The sequence below is a fragment of the Rhinatrema bivittatum genome, chromosome 1, assembly GCF_901001135.1.
Source record: "Rhinatrema bivittatum chromosome 1, aRhiBiv1.1, whole genome shotgun sequence".
In the NCBI taxonomy this organism is placed as follows: domain Eukaryota; kingdom Metazoa; phylum Chordata; class Amphibia; order Gymnophiona; family Rhinatrematidae; genus Rhinatrema; species Rhinatrema bivittatum.
In genome coordinates this window covers 559610152-559629886 of record NC_042615.1, presented here as the reverse complement: position 1 = coordinate 559629886, position 19735 = coordinate 559610152, and the positions used below count along the sequence as shown (strand labels likewise).

At 47.0% G+C, this 19735-nt stretch overlaps 1 protein-coding gene across 3 annotated transcripts in view; it reads left to right on the top strand.

Moving 5' to 3' along the window:
* LOC115099247 overlaps positions 1-19735 on the top strand; it is a 503007-nt gene that overhangs the window by 119093 nt on the left and 364179 nt on the right. For all 3 annotated transcript variants that reach the window (XM_029616734.1, XM_029616743.1, XM_029616753.1), the window contains one exon: positions 367-501. In XM_029616734.1, the coding sequence (XP_029472594.1) occupies positions 367-501 (135 nt within the window). The remainder of the gene's footprint in view (positions 1-366; positions 502-19735) is intronic.

The following is a 19735-nucleotide window of genomic DNA, read 5'->3' as shown; positions in this document are numbered from 1 at the left end:
TATAATATTTTCAGTGTTGCCTTTTCTTAGGTAAAGTGGTTACTGTTAAGTGCTGGAAATTGGTGCTGTTTTGGTGTGGGTCTGTTTACTGTTTATGCAATTTCTGTTCAGACAGAATATGTATCTTTTTCTTGTGTCATTCTTAACAATAAAAATAATACTGGACCTTTATTTTTTATTTTCGTGGTATATTGTAATGAGCAGTGTGTCAAACATGTGAGCGTGGTCTGGCAGGGTGTGTCACGATGGGAAAAAGGTTGAAAACCACTGTACTAGACAATACATATTTACAGTAGAGAAAGAAAGAATAGTACTATTTCACTTATTGAGCTTTGTTCTTAAGGCTTTTTTATTACCATACTACAGGCAGCAACAATACCAAAAAGACAAAAGAAAATCCTAATCAAAGACTTCAAAGTACTGGTTGTCATGACACAGCTCAGCTCAAGTCATCAAATCATCAAGCTACAACAGTGACTTACATGAATACATTTAATGCATGTAAGTAATTCTGAGAATTTTTTTGACTTTAAATTGTAATAGTGTCAAATATAGAACAGTGTTATATTTTGTACTGTTACAATATAATGAGGCCTGTGAATCAGTTTGTAACTGCAGTTTTACAGATTTTCTGCTTATCTCTTCATAGACAATAGTCACAATTGTAACCTTCTTTCTCTAGATATACACAAATAGTTGCTTGTTTTATTGCAAGTACAAGCCAGGAAAATCTCCAGGAAAACATGAGTTGTAGACTCTTTGCCCTTTCTCTGTATGACCTTATATATATATTTTGTCCCGATTTTGTGGGAAATATTTAAACAGCCTGTGGTGTTTGCCTTTGAAAATTTCAGCTGGCAAAGACCCTGGCTACAAAAATACTCATGGACATTGTACCTGTTTGCTGCTAGAAAGAAATTTGCCTATATGTTTGAGATATATATTCAGAGCTTACTAAAATGTTTATAGTGCTTTGGACAAAGTACTATACAAATGCAGTAATAGCAATAATAAATGGTTATAATAATGAGAGTTTATTCATTTATCAACCTGTGCATTTGTTCACTAGACTGTATAGTTGAATAATTAGCACAGAGAAATATAAGTCAGGAAAGCTCCTGCAACTGTTTAACTTGAAAGGAAAATTCTACTCTCCCACTGATTTTCTATATTCATGCCAGTAATTCCATTTGCCTCAGTTTACCTAACTATTCAGTTTTGTCTACTGTGCAACATGCCTTACAGATTAGGTAACAAAGGGCCTCATTTTCTAAAGTATCGCAGGCCTGCGTTAGCCAGCAGCAATCGCACCGCCGCGGTGAGATCGCTCCTGGTTTCGCACCCAATAGCGCCACCATAGAAGGTGTAGCTATTGGGCACGAAATAGGATGCAAAAAGGTCCTTACCTTTTCATCATCCACGGCATCTTCGCGGAGTCGGCCCCGGTGACGCCCCGACTCCTCCTCTTCCAGGGCCGACTCCGCCCCGATCTTCGTATCACACGCGATAAGGGACTTTTCGCGTGCGAAACGTCCCTTATCGCCTGCGATCTGTCTGGTAAATGACCCCCAAAATTGGTAACTAGATTTTCTATCTCAGAAATAGCTATCTGTATGTTTCTGAATTTTAAACTGCATTGGGATCTAGTGTTTGAATGAAAGATATTATATAAATCTAAATTATTGTTAACACTCATAAATTAAATTGTTCATGTTAACACTTTTAATGTATATTAACAATTGTGATCATGGTAGTATGCTTTTTAGTACACTGGTCTCAAAGTGGTCCTTTTTTAGCATTTAGAACACAAGTCAGAGTTTATGTAAGTTCTATATAATATCCCATTGAAAATAGTATGTTAGGAATTATTAGGAAGGAAATGGTGAATAAAACGGAAAATGTCATAATGCCTCTGTATCGCTCCATGGTGAGACCACACTTTGAATACTGTGTACAATTCTGGTTGCCACATCTCAAAAAAGATATAGTTGCAATGGAGAAGGTACAGAGAAGGGCAATCAAAATGACAAAGGGGATAGAACAGCTCCCCTATGAGGAAAGACTAAAAAGGTTAGGGCTGTTCAGTTTGGAGAAGAGACAGCTGAGGGGGGATATGATATAGGTGTTTAAAATCATGAGAGACCTAGAACGGGTAAATGTGAATCGGTTATATACTCTTTTGGATAATAGAAGGACTAGGGGGCACTACATGAAATTAGCATGTAGCACATTTAAAACTAACCAGAGAAAATTCTTTATCACACAACACACAATTAAACTCTGGAATTTGTTGCCACGGGATGTAGTTAGTGCAGTTAATATAGCCAAGTTTAAAAAAGGTTTGGATAAGTTCTTGGAGGAGAAATCCATTACCTGCTATTTCAAGCTGACTTAGAAAATAGCCACTGATATTACTAGCATCAATAGCATGGGATATACTTAGTGTTTGGGTTCTTGCCAGGTACTTGTAGCCTGGATTGGCCACTGTTGGAAACAGGATTCTGGGCTTGATGAACCCTTGGTCTGACCCAGTATGGCAATTTCTTTTGTTCTTATGTTCTTAATAAAGTAGTCAACTCTCCCATAACTCTCTCATAATTCCATTGTGGTAGAGAGTGCCATGAAAAAGGCCATGAAGACCTCTTTTCACTCAAACACACCTCTGGGTAAGGATCAGCATATCCTGGATAACTTTGGAAAGAAATCTTTCAGGGCACGAGAATCACGCAACATCATTTCTACGTAGTACAATTTATCTATGATCGCATTCAAAACTTAAAGCCATTCATTAAGACAAAGACTGGTGACAGTTTTCGCCACTTCCTCTCTACGATTTGGAGGAGACCATCCCACACTTTCTCCGGACATTATATGAATCCTTTGATACTACAGCAAGAACGTTTGCTGCTTCGATAGGTGCACGACGCAAAGCCTGGTTAAGAGCCAGCACATTTAGAGAGACTTCCATGATAAACTTGCCAACTTACCTTGTCTAGGAAACAACTTATTTGGGGAAAGTTAAGGGGAAACTGTAGCCCAAATCAAGGAGCAAAATGTAGCAGTTTAATCATTATCCACTTCAGTGGACACACATTTTTCAGCAAGAAGATGATATATGTCATACAAATACCCGTACTATCCTAGGAGATTATACAGATCTTACCACAATATCTCTTGCCGCCTCGGCAAACACATTGACAACAATCGCAGCCGGCTCTGGCTAAAGGACATCCCAGAGAACGTAGACAACAAAAACCGCAATAGCCACCAGCAAAGCCTGGGCAAAATTTTTGATCAAAAGGAATGCATCATCCATAGATCAAGTGGGGGCCAGAATTCAGCAATTTTTAACCTGTTGGATCCTGACATCAAAATATCAGTGGGTTTGAAGATAGTTCAGTATGGTTACCATCTTCATTTCAAAACTCTACCAATAATCCTACATACTGCTGTTTCATCTCCCGGCCCTGCACATCTACCATTTCTGGAACAGGAGGAGAACCAACTCCTACTGCAAAATGTGGTTCAAGAAATTCCTTTTATCCTTCACAATCAGGGTTCCTGTACGTACCCGGATCAGTCCAGACAGTGGGTTGAGCCTCCTTTCCAGCAGGTGGAGACAGACTAAAACTTGCAGGATGCCCTGTATCAGGACAGAGCCTATCCTCTCACCCTTTAGTATTCATCTGTCTCCCAGCAGGTGCAGCATCTCCCCTTCGGTTCTCTGCTGTAGGCTAGTCAGCCTCTTTATTCTCTTTAGGTTCAAGCAAGTATTTCTTTTGGTTCTTGTTTTTAAAAAAATTATAGAAAGTGAATCTCTGAAGGAATTTTTGCCTTCTTTAGTGCCTTTTTGTGTGGGAGACGTCCGTCTCCCAGCTCTTGCCCGGCTCAGGGGGGCTTGTCCCCTTTTGCAGGAGGGGGTTCCCTGTTTAGTCCTGAGTCCGTGTACGCTTCCAGGTGTGGGGACCGATGCTCTCTGGGCCTCGTTCCCCCTCTGGCTGCCGAGAGGGTTTTGAACCCGCTGCTGCGCTCAGTAAAAAAAAAAAAAAAAAAGGAGTTTCAAAGTTTTAACTTTCAGTAAGTTGCAGGTACTCACCTACCTCTAACTTATTTGCAGCAGTTGACCAGCTATTTTAACTTTTTCTGGTCAGTATAGGATTAGAACCGGCAGTCAGAGAAGCAGAAGGCAGCAGGTTCCCCCCTGCTCTCTCCTGCTGTGCAGGCTGTCAATCAAGCTTTGTTTTTTCAGCTTTTTTTTCCTCAGCCGAGGTTGCTATGTCCCGGCTGACAATCTGTGTTTCTTGTGGGCTGTCCTCCTCGCGTTTTTCGCAGCAGGGCCTCTGCACTGCTTGTCTGACGGGTGGGGAAGGTCCCTTATCAGCAGGACAAGCAAATTTAGCCCGGGGCTCCACTCCTCCCTGCATGGTTAGGCCTTTCCCGGGTCGGCAGAGCCCGGGAACGGCCGCCATCTTGGATTTTTCGTCTGGCCGATTTCAGTGCTCCCTGGGGCTGGGGGGCCGGATTTTTTCGATTTAACCCCCGATTTGGCCACCGCGGGTTCCCAGGAAGGGGGGTCCTGACCTTCCCTGGCCCCCCCTCTCCCCCCCCCGGTAAATCCAGGGTCCCTTTTTCTGCGGATTTCGTCCTCCTCATGCACAAATCTTATTTAGCTAGCCTGCATGAGATGGATGAAAGCCCCCCCTTGCCCCCCCCATCTGAAATCCCTCGCTCAGCGACGTTGACCTCTGGACCGGCTGCGGAGCCTCAGGGCCAGTTCGGGTGCGGGTGGTCCCAGGGGTGCCCCCCTCCTCCCCTCCCCCGGTGTCTCCTGGGTCCTCAGACCCCACTGCTTCCTCGGATTCCGCAGATGCCCCCACCCTAGAGGGGGATGACCCCAGAGCCCTTCGTCTTTTTCGTAAGGAGGAGCTAGAGCCTCTCCTCCCTTTTGTTTTGGAGGAGCTGGGTCTGGAAAGTCCCTCCATGGATAATCTCATGGCCTCACTTCCTAAGGATATGAACCCGGTTTTGGGAGGGCTCTGGGCTCCGGCCTCGGCCTTTCCCTTCCATCCCATGCTTAAGCTCCTTATCCTACGGGAATGGGAGGCTCCTGAGGGTTCGCTCCGGGTGGGGCGTGCGATGGATAAGCTCTATCCCCTCCCGGAAGAGGGCTTGGAGCTGTTACGATATCCATCAGTGGATTCTTATGTTTCTGCAGTGGCCAAGCACACCACGATCCCGGTGGAAGGTTCCACGGCCCTAAAGGATTCACAAGATCGTAAGCTGGAGGCTCACCTGAAGCGCATCTTCGACGTCCTGGCCCTCGGGGTTCGGGCGTCTTGCTGTAGCAGCCTCATGATGCGGGCAGGCCTCCAGTGGGTCCAACAGTTACTCTGCGCCCGGGAGCTTCCGCCAGGTGAGGCAGAACAGGTCGAACGTCTGGAGGCGGTAATCGCTTACGTGTCAGACGCCCTCTACGATTTGGTCCGTGTCCAGGCGAAGGCAGTGGTTTCAGCAGTGGCTGCCCGGAGGCTCCTTTGGCTTCGCCACTGGTCGGCTGATCAGTCCTCGAAGACCCGGCTGGGCACGCTTCCCTTCAAAGGTAAGATGCTCTTTGGCGAGGACCTCGACAAACTTATGGACTCCTTGGCTGACAACAAGGTCCATAAGCTTCCAGAGGACCGCCCTAAGGCTTCTCGGTCCTTCGCGGCCTCTCGCTTTCGCTTCAGGGGTCAGCGTCGCTTCGCTTCTCGAGGGCGGGGCAGTACTCCTAGGGGTTCTGCTCGTGCACAGTCCTGGTTGCAGTCCTTTCGTGGCAGGCGGCCCTTTTGCGAGGGCCAGCCTATGCGTAGCACCGCTAAACCTGCCACACAATGAAGTTCAGCTGGCCCATCCCTCGATCCATTACCTCGGCGGATGCCTCTCCCTGTTTTTCGAGGAATGGGTCAAAATCACTTCGGATCAGTGGGTCCTCGACATTATCAGAGACGGGTATGCTTTCGACCTCGTCAGGGAACTTCCAAATCTCTTTCTGTTCTCACCTTGCGGCCGGGCCAAGAGGGACGCGGTGGTCCAGACTCTCTCCAAGCTTCTGGATCTGGGGGCGGTGGTCCTAGTCCCAGAAAGGGAAATTGGCGCCGGCCAGTATTCTATTTACTTCACCGTGCCCAAAAAGGACGGGTCCTTCTGCCCAATCCTGGACCTCAAGAGGGTCAATCGGGCCTTCAAGATGCCCCACTTTCGCATGGAAACCCTGCGGGCGGTCATTGCGGCGGTCCGTCCAGGAGAGTTTCTTGCTTCCCTCGATCTCGCAGAAGCATATTTTCATATCCCCATCCACCGCGACTACCAGAAGTTTCTCCGATTCCACATTCTCAACCAGGACTTCCAGTTTCGAGCTCTCCCCTTCGGCCTCGCGACCGCTCCTCGCACCTTCACGAAGGTAATGGTAGTAGTGGCTGCGGGGAAGGGATTCTCGTCCATCCCTATCTGGACGATTGGCTCATCGGGGCCAAGTCGGAGACCTCTTGCCGGCGGGCGGTGGATCGAGTCCTGGAGCTCCTTGCCTCTCTCGGGTGGATAGTGAACTTTTCCAAGAGCAAGCTTCAGCCCTCCCAGGAGTTGGAATTTCTGGGAGCACACTTCGACACCCGAGTAGGCAAGGTTTTCTTACCTCGGGCGCGAGCCCTCAAACTGATCGGTCAGGTTCAGAATTTGATTGCTCTATCTTTGCCGACGGCCCGGGATTATCTGCAAGTCCTGGGCTCCATAGCTTCTACCATCGATCTGGTCCCCTGGGCTTTTGCTCATATGCGTCCATTACAGAAAGCTTTGCTGTTTCGTTGGCAACCAGTGTCGGAGCAGTTCCACGTAGTCCTTCCCTTCTTGGAGTCTACTGCCGATGAATTACAGTGGTGGCTGTCCCTTCCTCATCTCCTACAAGGGATGCCTCTTCAAGCTCCACAATGGACGATAGTAACCACGGACGCCAACTTGTTGGGCTGGGGTGCGGTCTGCCTATCTCAGTCCACCCAGGGGACATGGTCCCAGACTCAGTCGCGCTGGCACATCAATCGACTGGAAACTTTGACGGTCCGCCTGGCTCTTCAGGAGTTCCTTCCTCTGATCCGTGACAAGGCGGTACGAGTCCTGTCCGACAACTCCACCACAGTCGCCTACATCAATCGCCAAGGGGGCAATCGCAGTCCCCTGGTAGCCTTAGAAGCCAGCCACCTACTCGCTTGGGCGGAGCGTCACCTACAGTGCCTTGCGGCCTCTCACATCGCCGGAAAAGACAATGTTCAAGCCGACTTCCTCAGCCGGCAGTCGCTCGATCTGGGAGAATGGGAACTCTCGGACGCGGCCATGGCTCTGATAGTGGACAGGTGGGGTCCTCCTCATCTCGACCTCATGGCGACTCTGCGCAATGCCAAAGCCAATCGGTTCTTCAGCCGCTGGAGGGAACACGGCACAGAGGGCGTGGACGCTCTGGCTCTCCCTTGGCCAGCGGACATGCTTCTGTACGTGTTCTCCCCGTGGCCTCTGGTAGGGAAAGTTCTCAGGAGAATCGAACTTCACCGGGGTCCGGTGATTCTCGTCGCTCCCGAGTGGCCGTGAAGGCCGTGGTTCGCGGATCTCATCGATCTAGCGGTGGACGGGCCCCTGCGCCTCAGTCATCTCCCTCGTCTCCTCCGGCAGGGGCCTGTATTTTTCGACCAGGCCGATCGCTTCTGTCTAGCGGCCTGGCTTTTGAACGGTGTCGCCTGAGGCACAAAGGTTATAGGGAGGAGGTCATCTCCACCCTGCTGCGAGCCCGGAAGCAGTCGACTTCTCTGGCCTATGTGCGCATCTGGAAGGTCTTTGAGTCCGCATGTACGGAGGTGGGCGTCCTGGCGCGCTCCGCCTTGATTCCTTTGGTTCTTTCTTTCCTTCAGAAGGGTCTCTCTACGGGTCTCTCCTTCAGTTCCTTATGCGTTCAAGTCTCTGCGCTTGGCTCTCTCCTGGGTCGGGTGGATGGTCATGCCTTGGCTGCTCACCCGGACGTCATTCGTTTCCTGAGGGGCGTTAGACACCTCCGCCCTCCCTCTCGGGCCACGTGTCCATCTTGGAGTCTCAACCTTGTCCTTCGTGCTCTCTGTGCGGCTCCCTTTGAGCCTCTTCGCCACGCTACACTCAAGGATCTTACTCTTAAGACTGTCTTTCCAGTCTCTATCTCTTCTCCTCGTCGTATTTCCGAGCTTCAGGCGCTGTCCTGTCGGGAGCCCTTCTTGCGTTTTTCTGATTCCGGGGTCTCTCTCAATACGGTTCCTTCCTTCTTGCCTAAGGTTGTCTCCGCTTTTCACGTCAACCAGTCGGTGGAACTCCCCGTGTTCTCTCCGGAGGAGATTGCGGGTACGGCTGGGGGCGACCTCCGTCGACTAGATGTCAAGCGAGTCTTGCTTCGTTATCTTCAAGTCACCAATGACTTTCGCGTTTTGGACCATCTCTTCGTCCTTTGGAGTGGTCCCAACCGGGGTAAACAGGCTTCTAAGACCACGATTGCGCGGTGGTTGAAGGAAGCCATTTCCTCAGCATATTTTTGTCAGGGTCGTCCACTTCCTGAGGGTCTGAAAGCCCATTCTCTGCGTTCTCAGGCTACTTCTTGGGCGGAGAATCAGTCTGTCTCTCCGCAGGAGATTTGCAGGGCCGCCACTTGGACGTCTCTGCATACTTTTGCTCGGCACTACCATCTGGATGTACACGCTCTGGTGTTCGGTTCCTTGGGGCGGCACGTGCTTCGAGCGGGACTGTCTCGGTCCCACCCAGTTTAGGGAAGCTTTGGTACATCCCACTTTCTGGATTGATCCGGGTACGTACAGGAAAGGAAAATTAGTTCTTACATGTTAATTTTCGTTCCTGTAGTACCACGGATCAGTCCAGACGCCCTTCCCTGTCTGTCTTCTGTCCTCTCGAAGCTTGTTTTCTTGCAGGTCTGCAGATTTCATATTTCCCTTGGTGCAAGATTACTGAGCATTTACACCGGAAGCCTTGGTGGTTATTTTATACCAAGTTTATGCAAGAGCGTATAGGTATACTATGCTTCTACATTAATCTATGGTTGTTGCATTGAGCTTTTGGTTATTTGCTTGATTCTATTCTTGTTTTCTGCTTTGACATACGTTATATTGAAGGGTGAGAGGCTAGGCTCTGTCCTGATATAGGGCATCCTGCAAGTTTTAGTCTGTCTCCACCTGCTGGAAAGAAGGCTCAACCCACTGTCTGGACTGATCCGTGGTACTACAGGAACGAAAATTAACAGGTAAGAACTAATTTTCCTATTATATTCACAATATTTTTTCATTCTTTGGAGGACAGGCAGCATTTGACCGATCCTAAATCTTTGGATTCTCAATCAACATCTCCACAGAGAAAAATTCAAAATGACATCTCTAAGCATGATTCTTCCTTTCATTCAGCAGAATGATTGGATATATTTCCTAGATCTCAAGGATGCTTGTACACATATCCCAGTACAACCTTCCTTTTGTTTCAAAGTGGGAGCTCACCACTACCAGTACAATGACCTTCTGTTTGGACTATCTGCGACCCCAAAGTCTTTACAAAATGCATTGCAGTAGTATTAGCCCTTCTATGACATCAATGACTTTGAGTTTTCCCTTTCTTAGATGATTGACTCTTGGTAGCCTCATTAAGTGACACATTTCAAGCACACCTCCAATTTTTGATTCGATTATTAGGAATGTAGACAGCTGGGTGGCTGGTGGGCATGAGGATCGCCTGGTAACATGCCTACCTGATGCGAAGGTGGCGGACCTCCCGCGTCACCTAGATAGGATTTTAGACAGTGCTGGGGAGGAGCCGACTGTCGTGGTTCATGTGGGCACCAACGACATAGGAAAATGTGGGAGGGAGGTTCTGGAAGCCAAATTTAGGCTCTTAGGTAGAAAACTTAAATCCAGAACCTCCAGGGTAGCATTCTCTGAAATGCTCCCTGTTCCACGTGCAGGTCACCAGAGGCAGGCAGAGCTCAGGAGTCTCAATGCGTGGATGAGACAATGGTGCAAGGAAGAGGGATTCCGTTTTGTTAGGAACTTTTTGGGGAAGGGGGAGTCTCTTCCGAAGGGATGGGCTCCACCTTAATCAGGGTGGAACCAGACTGCTGCGTTAACCTTCAAAAAGGAGATAGAGCAGCTTTTAAACTAGAACAAAGGGGAAAGCCGACAGTCACTCAGCAGTACATGGTTTGGAGAGAGGTATCTTCAAAGGATACTAATGATGCATTAGAATTAGGGCATCCCGACAGTGAGGTTCCAATAATAAGAAAAGTAGTCCAAGTGCCTGTAACTAAAAACTCATCTGAGCTAAAAAATTCTAACTTATCCCTATCAATTAAAAAGCAGAATGAAAATACAAACAAAAAAACAAACTTTGAAATGTTTACATGCTAATGCCAGAAGTCTAAGAAGTAAGATGGGAGAATTAGAATGTATAGCAGTGAATGATGACAGACTTAATTGGCATCTCAGACACATGGTGGAAGGAGGACAACCAATGGGTCAGTGCTAGACCGGGGTACAAATTATATTGCAAGGACAGAGAGGAGCACCCGGAAGGCGATGTGGTGCTTTATGTCCTGGATGGCATAGAGTCCAACAGGATAAACATCCTGCACGAGACTAAATGCACAATCGAATCTTTATGGGTAGAAATCCCTTGTGTGTTGGGGAAGACTATAGTGATAGGAGTATACTACCGTCCACCTGGTCAAGATGGTGAGACTGACAAAGAATTGCTAAGAGAAATTAGGGAAGCTAACCAAATTGGTAGTGCGGTAATAATGGGAGACTTCAATTACCCCAATATTGACTGGGTAAATGTATCATCGGGACACGCTAGAGAGATAAAGTTCCTGGATGGAATAAATGATAGCTTTATGGAGCAATTGGTTCAGGAACCGACGAGAGAGAGAGAGCAATTTTAGATCTAATTCTCAGTGGAGAACTGGATTTGGTGAGAGAGGTAATGGTGGTGGGGCCGCTTGGCAATAGTGATCATAATATGATCAAATTTGATTTAATGACTGGAAGGGGGACAGTAAGCAAATCCACGGCTCTCGTGCTAAACTTTCAAAAGGGAAACTTTGATAAAATGAGAAAATTAGTTAGAAAAAAAATGAAAGGAGCAGCTACAAAAGTAAAAAGTGTGCTAGAGGCGTGTTCATTGTTAAAAAATACCATCCTAGAAGCACAATCTAGATGTATTCCACACTTTAATAAAGGTGGAAAGAAGGCAAAACGATTACCAGCATGGTTAAAAGGGGAGGTAAAAGAAGCTATTTTAGCCAAAAAATCTTCATTCAAAAATTGGAAGAAGGATCCAACAGAAGAAAATAGGATAATACATAAACATTGGCAAGTTAAATGTAAGACATTGATAAGACAGGCTAAGAGAGAATTTGAAAAGAAGTTGGCCGTAGAGGCAAAAACTCACAGTAAAAGCTTTTTAAAATGTATCCGAAGCAGAAAGCTGTGCGAGAGAGTCAGTTGGACCGTTGGATGATTGAGGGGTTAAAGGGTGACTTAGAGAAGATAAGGCCATCGCGGAAAGATTAAATGATTTCTTTTCTTTGGTGTTTACTGATGAGGATGTTGGGGAGGTACCCAAACTGGAGAAGGTTTTCATGGGTAATGATTCAGATGGACTGAACCAAATCACGGTGAACCTAGAAGATGTGGTAGACCTGATTGACAAACTTAAGAGTAGTAAATCACCTGGACTGGATGGTATACACCCCAGAGTTCTGAAGGAACTAAAAAATTAAATTTCAGACCTATTAGTAAAAATTTGTAACCTGTCATTAAAATCATCCATTGTACGTAAGACTGGAGGATAGCTAATGTAACCCCCATATTTAAAAAGGGCTCCAGGGGCGATCCGGGAAACTACAGACCGGTTAGCCTGACTTCAGTGCCAGGAAAAATAGTGGAAAGTATTCTAAACATCAAAATCACAGATCATATAGAAAGACATGGTTTAATAGAACAAAGTCAGCATGGCTTTACCCAAGGCAAGTCTTGTCTCACAAATCTGCTTCACTTTTTTGAAGGAGTTAATAAACATGTGGATAAAGGTGAACCTGTAGATGTAGTGTACTTGGATTTTCAGAAGGCATTTGACAATGTTCCTCATGAGAGGCTTCTAGGAAAAATAAAAAGTCATGGGATAGGTGGTGATGTCCTTTCGTGGATTAGAAACTGATTAAAAGACAGGAAACAGAGAGTAGGATTAAATGGACAATTTTCTCAGTGGAAGGGTGTGGGCAGTGGAGTGCCTCAGGGATCTGTATTGGGACCCTTACTTTTCAATATATTTATAAATGATCTGGAAAGAAATGTGACAAGTGAGGTAATCAAATTTACAGATGATACAAAATTGTTCAGAGTAGTTAAATCACAAGCAGATTGTGATAAATTGCAGGAAGACCTTGTGAGGCTGGAAAATTGGGCATGAAAATGGCAGATGAAATTTAATGTGCAAGGTGCATGCATATAGGGAAAAATAACCCATGCTATAGTTACACAATGTTAGGTTCCATATTAGGTGCTACTAGGTGTCATAGTGGATAACACATTGAAATCGTCGGTGCAGTGTGCTGCGGCAGTCAAAAAAGCAAACAGAATGTTGGGAATTATTAGAAAGGGAATGGTGAATAAAACGGAAAATGTCATAATGCCTCTGTATCGCTCCATGGTGAGACTGCACCTTGAATACTGTGTACAATTCTGGTCGCTGCATCTCAAAAAAGATATAATTGCGATGGAGAAGGTACAGAGAAGGGCGACCAAAATGATAAAGGGAATGGAACAGCTCCCCTATGAGGAAAGACTAAAGAGGTTAGGTCTTATTAGTTTGGAGAAGAGACGGCTGAGGGGGGATATGATAGAGGTGTTTAAAATCATGAGAGGTCTAGAACGGGTAGATGTGAATCGGTTTTTTACTCTTTCGGATAATAGAAAGACTAGGGGGCACTCCATGAAGTTAGCATGTGGCACATTTAAAACTAATCGGAGAAAGTTCTTTTTCACTCAACGCACAATTAAACTCTGGAATTTGTTGCCGGAAGATGTGGTTAGTGCAGTTAGTATAGCTGAGTTTAAAAAAGGATTGGATAAGTTCTTGGAGGAGAAAAGTCCATTAATTATCGTTAATTAATTAATTAATTAATTAATTAAAAATCGTTCCCTGTAAATAGTTACCCAGTTTCTGTTTGCTGATGTTTTTCTATTGTATGCAAAGTTTACTGTTCTATGTAATGGCAGTGCCAAAAAATTCTGTTTAATGACACTGTCAAAAAGTTTTAGTTTTCTGTAAACCGATACGATGTGCAAACGGCTATCGGTATATAAAAACCTTTAAATAAATAAAAATAAATAAATAAATTATGTTGACTTAGATAACAACCACCGCTATTACTAGCAACGGTAACATGGAATAGACTTATTTTTTGGGTACTTGCCAGGTTCTTATGGCCTGGATTGGCCACTGTTGGAAACAGGATGCTGGGCTTGATGGATCCTTGGTCTGACCCAGTATGGCATGTTCTTATAATCACTCTGATTGATACTAAATTTCCAAGAATCCTTACTGCAACCCACAGGACGACTTGAATTTATTGGCACCATCATAGATACAATACAGGTACAAGCTTTCTTGCCTTTGGAATGGGTGCAAAACTTGTACAAAGTAGCCAGTCTGTTGTTGAAACCAACAGTAATGACAGCCCATTGAGTCCTCATGCTTCTAGAACACTTGGCTGCTGCAGTTCATGTCATCCCACTTACATGCTTCCATATGCAACATCAACTTTGGGGACTAAGATCTGAGTGGTTTCAACTTCTTCGGCCACTTCACAAGAAAATATCACTTACCTCACTGGTGAAAGAGGAAATATGCTGGTAGTTACTACCATCTATAATACAGGAGGATGCTCCCCTACAACCAGTACCATGTCAGATAATACTAATTACTGATGCCTCCACTGTGGGTTGGGGTGCTCAAACCGGACATTTCAAAACACAAGGTCTCTTGTTGATTCAAGAATCGTGTTTCCAAATCAGTTTGCTAGAACTCAGAACAATGCGCTATGCCATTCAAGCATTCAATCATATTCTCAAAGGGAAAAACATGATGATACAAATGGACAACCAAGTAGCTATGTGCTACATGAACAAACAAGAAGGAAATGGGAAGCCTTGAATATATGGTACTGGGTGATACAGAATGAAGCAACTCTCCAGGCATCTCACCTGCCAGGCATTCAAAACAATGGCAGACAGGCTCAGCAGAATATTCCGCCCATATGAATTTCGTTAAACCAAAACTTAGCTGATTAATTATTCAGATTATGGGGATGCCCTTGTAACGACTTTTTCATGACCGAGCAGAACCAAAAATTAAATCAGTTCTGCTTCATCCAACCCAGTCTTCTTCGTAAGGCTCCAGATGCCTTTCTGATACCTTGGAGCACAGGCATTGTGTATGCTTTTTCTCCAATGCCACTCATATTAGGAACTATACAGAAACTGATACATGAACAAACCATGATGATTCATGTCATACCAGCATGGCTGAGACAAGCGTGGTATGCGTATCTCATTCAGTTTTCCACAAAACTTCCAATACATCTGGGAGACAAGCCGGTGATTTGGTGCATCCCATGCTACCATCCTTCAATCTAACTGCATGGTTGTTCAACACGTGGTCTTAAAGCAATGATTCCAATTCAAGATGTGAATCTTCAGTGTTAGGCGCACTGGCTGCGGTTACAAGCGGCCGGCTTCCCTCACCTCCGCCTCCGACGCTGGGACCTCCGCTGGAACCTGAGCGGCTGCGGGGAGACAGGCCTGCCGCACGCGCCAGGTCCCAACCACCTTCATGGCTCCTGCCGCCAAACTTACGTTTCCTCCTGCGGCGGGGAGCCGACCACTAACCTCATTTTCGCGGCACAAGGCCGCAATCCAACGGCTCCGGCAGTCCTCTCTGGGCAGGGCGTAGATTTGTTCGCACTGGGTTGCGCGAACAAATCTACGCCCGCGCGCAGGTTTGAAGATCTGCCCCATAGGGTTCTTCTTTTCCTGTTTAATCTTGAGCTCTCCAGTTTTCTCCTGTTCATCTTCTGTGTACTTTGAGGGTCCCTTCTCAGCTGATTGCAGTTAGTGAGTATCCAGAAGGGTAGCTCAGAATGGTCCCTCCCCTAGTTGAGAATTCCTGAAGTGATTTCCTTGGTCCCTCAGATGAGAGCCTTGGTTCGGTAGCTGGTTTTATCACCCAGTATGGACCTAGCTGTTTTAATAGCTGAAAGGCAGCGAGGCAGTGATGGTATATGCCCTCTCCCTCCGCAGCCGGAAACTGTTTCTATACTCAACTGGGAAGAGCTGAGCTCAGGTAAGGCTTATAAAAAAAAGAAAGACAGAGAAGAAGGTTTTTTGTAGGGCTTGCTCCTTCCCCTGATCTCTGTGCTGGGCATTCCTTTCCAATGTTTGTTCCCACATTGGAGAAAGGTTAAGGGAAGTGGGCAGCCTGGCGGGTTGAGCAGCCCTTTTTGGCTAGGCCCCGCTCTTAGACTTTTCGCTGTGCACCACGTGGTAAGCTGTATCGGCGTTTTTGTGTACCTTTTCCTGCGTGTAAGACTGCCCTTTTCAGGATTGTCGGTTTGTGCAAGCACGTCTGGCTGTGTGTCCAGATTGTGTATTCAGTTTTTGGACACTTAATCGGGCATCTGCTTGGACGTCCAGGTGATATCGGCATCCATGTTAGGTGCGTGCTTTCGTTGCGCACAATTTGGACTACATTGGTTGTGTTCTTAAGTTTGGGACACCTAATTTTTGGATGCCTAAATTTTGGACGCGTAAATTTTACAGCAAGTATTCAGCTGGACGCACATCTTCAGTTGCCTGTTAAGTGTATTGACAGACTGATGGCACCTATAAGTAAGACACCTAAGCACCTTTTCCTCTGTGCTACCTTTCACATTTGGGCATTTCAGCCTGGCATGCCTGGGTAAAGATGTATCAGGAGTGGTGCCTGACTTTGGAACTCCCTTAACTGGTTCGTCGGCAGGGGAAGGTAGCTCAGTGGGCACGGCACAGGTGCCTTCTGGTTTTGGCATGGATCCTTCTGCCTTTTCTTGGGTAGAATTTTTTCAAGGATTGCAATCCTTTCTTTAGGTGCAGTCCTCAGCCCTATCCAGTCCTGTCAGATCAGAGTTGCAGGTGGTGACCTCTCATTCACCCGGTACTGCTGTTAAGCGCTGAACTACTCCTAGATTGGCAGGAGGTCTTCCCGATAGGGATCCAGATGACATGGATGATGAGGCCAATACTGATTCTCTGGAGGATGGGGAAATTCCTCTGGGACTGGAATCATATAGGACTATGTTACGTTTCTTTGATAGAGATGAGTTACCGGCTCTGATTTCCCAGACATTGAAGATGCTGGGAGTACTTTGGGCAAATTCCATGTTAGAGCCAAAGAAAAATTCCATTTTGGTTTCTTTGCGTAAAGTTTCTTATTTTTTCCCTGTTATAGAGGCCATTTAAGAATTGATTGATCTTGAGTGGGGTGCACCGGAGTCTAATTTCAAAGGGGGTTGGGTTTTGGAAGGCCTGTACCACCTGGATCCAGTGGTGAGAGACAGCGTTTTCATTTTTAGAAAGTGGATGTGCTTGTCTGTGCCATCTCTAAGCGGATGACTATTCCCGTAGAGTGAGGAACGGCCTTGAAGGATGTGCATGATAGAAGGATTGAGGCCATCCTTAAACAAGCATTTGATGCAATGGCGATGACTTTGCAGATAGCTTCTTGTTGTTTTCTGGTGGCTCACTCTTGTTTACTTGTCTCTCAGGAGGTCAATGAATCTGGAATGAATTCCAGGTTAGTCATGGAGCCAGCAGCTGCCTTTTTGGCAGATGCAGGCTGTAATTTGGTCTGTACTTCAGCCAGAGGGGTGACTTCGGTAATAGCAGCCAGGCGTCAGCTATGGCTGAGAAATTGGTCGACCGATGTGACCTCCAAGGCTAAACTTACGAAATTGCCCTTTAAAGGCTCGCTCTTGTTTGGGAGTGAGTTGGAGAAACTGGCCAATAAGTGGGGGCAAATCCCTGATTCCTTGGTTGCTGGAGGATAAGAAGCAGATGCTGCGCTCCTTTAGCATGAGAGGTCGTGCTAGTAGATCCAAGCGTTTTCGACCCCACAGAGGACTTGACCTTTCAGTAGGTCTCAGTCCTTTCATCCCAGACTGCCCAAATGAGGTGTAGGCTCGTGTAGTGGAACCTCCTGAGCCTTCCAATGAAGGTTTGCTGACCCACCCCGGGGAACAGGAGATAGGGGTTCCTCACTCTTTTTTATCAGAGATGAGTTGAAATCACATCGGACTAGAGGATCTTGGAGGTGATATGAGAGGGTTATGCGCTGGAGTTTCGCAGTGTTCTTCGGGATGTGTTTATGGTGTCTCCCTTCACTCCCCGCAGAAGAAGCAGGAAGTGGAGTATACATTGTCAAGGTCCACTGCCCATGTCTCAAGAAAATATGGGTCGATACTACATTTATTTTGTTGTGCCCAAGAAGGAGGTGTAGGGTGATATCTCCTGTTTACAAATGATGCACCAATTATGAATTATAATAGACATGCACAGGAGAAATTCTGGCAGGCTCAGACCCTGCTACAGCAAGAGAAGGACTTTTACCCAGGTGAACTTTAAAATGCATTGCATCAGTGGATACTAGAGGCCTTATTCCATTGCAGTATAGGAGGTCTTATCAGATGTACCTGTTTGCCAGTTCCTGTGCAAATAAAGAAACCATACAGAAGAGACAATATGACTTAAGATCCTAAGCAAGTGTAAGGGACATTCAAGCAGAGATCCCCGTCCTTGGAAGGAAAAGGGTGGGGGGGGGGGGGGGCAGCCTGAGATAGTGCTGACACTCTGACATACAGCTTGGCCTGCCAACATGGGACCTGTTGGGCTTTCGTGTTGGGCTTTCGTGGACCCTTGCCCTGAGGTGGGATTGGCGCTACCTGTGGGGCAAACCCCACAGGTCTCCACCGTCGGGAGGCGAGGCCAGACGGGAAGCAGAGGCAAGCTGATGCTTCACCAGTTCCAGCCCTCGTTCCCCACAGGTTGAGCCCTTGGGTGCTGGGGCCGGCTGGTCTTAGGTGGCCTTCTGCGTGGCGGCCAGAGGAGGTAGAGCAGGAGCTGGACCGCAGGATGAAGTAAGACCAGGTATGGTAGGAGAGGAAAGTCCGAAAACGGGAGGTAGAGTCGGCTCCGGTCCGAGGTCAAGGCAGGCAGCTGAAGGCATGGTCAGTTCCTGTCCGAGGTCAGGGCAGGTGGCTGACGGCAAGGTCGGTTCTGGTTCAAGTTCAGGGCTGGTGACTGAAGGCAAGGTTGGTTCTGATCCGAGGTCAAGGCAGGTAGTGGAACCGAAGGAAGATGCGGCCCGGAGTCCAGGGCCACGAGGGCTGAAGCCAAGGCCAAGGTCCAGCCAAGGACCTTCAGGGAGGAGAGGAAAATCTCCCGAGAGAAGGAGGAGGCTGGGGCCTGAGACGTAGGAATGCTGAATAGAAGAGCTTCTGGAAGACCCACCATCACAGGAGACCAGAAGCAGGCAGTTAGGAACTCGTTGTCAGGTCGTCTGGGTGGTCTAGGAGAATTTCTTATTTAGTCCTGAGGCAGTGATGTCATTTAGGGGGCCGGACCTGGTTTTCCCGCTGTGGCCCCTTTAAGAGGCAGAATGACAGCATGCGCGCGCTAGGGGGAGTCCGGAGGCTTCAGTATTGGTGGCATGCGGCAGCAGCGGCTTCCCGCTGCAGCGCGGGTGCCTGGAGGCACGTCGGCTGCCTGGTCGTGGGTAAGAGGAGGTGCCCGCGGTCTTCTGAGGCCGATGGCGCTAACAGACCCCTCCCGAAGAAATGGGGGGGGGGAAGACCTGCAATGTGGCAAAAGACCCTCCACCCACCACGAGGGTATGCATGAGCTTATGCATATTTATAATCTGGGAAGTATAAGAAAGGGAGACAAGAAGCCCGGAAAGAAGAAAAAAAAGAACCTCCTGGCAGAGTGACCCGGAATCCAAAAAGGGAGCAGGGAGGCGAGGCATGGACCCCCGGAGGAGCCCCAAATCCTGAACACAAACCCAGGGAGAAAACCCTGAGAGCGAGATCCAGTGCTGAAGTGTCCCCAGAAGTGAAAGGGAGGGTCCTAGACTGATCAGATCTCCCTGCTATCCTGACGGGTGAGAGCCAGCCCAGACAGCTCAGCCCGTACCAAACCAGGAAGCAAGCCTTTCCCCTGCCCATGCTCTCCAGCACTCTAATTGGAACCTGCTTCAGAGGTGAACAGAGGAATCGTCTGAAAGTTCAAATCAGGGGTAAGTAAGATGGAAGTACAAAACTAGAAGTATTTAAATATACCACCTATAATGCACTGTTACTGGATTAGTAGATAGACTATCATACTAAACCTCTCATGAGGGACTTTGTCAAACGCCTTCTGAAAATCGAAATACACTACATCTACCAGTTCACCTTTATCCTAATCTTTATTACCTCTTCAAAAAAATTAAGCAGATTTGTGAGGCAAGACTTCCCTTCGGTAAAACTATGCTGACTGAGTTCCATTAAACCATGTTTTCCTAGCGTGTAGCAGATGGACTCATAACGAATGGGTATAGTGTGCTC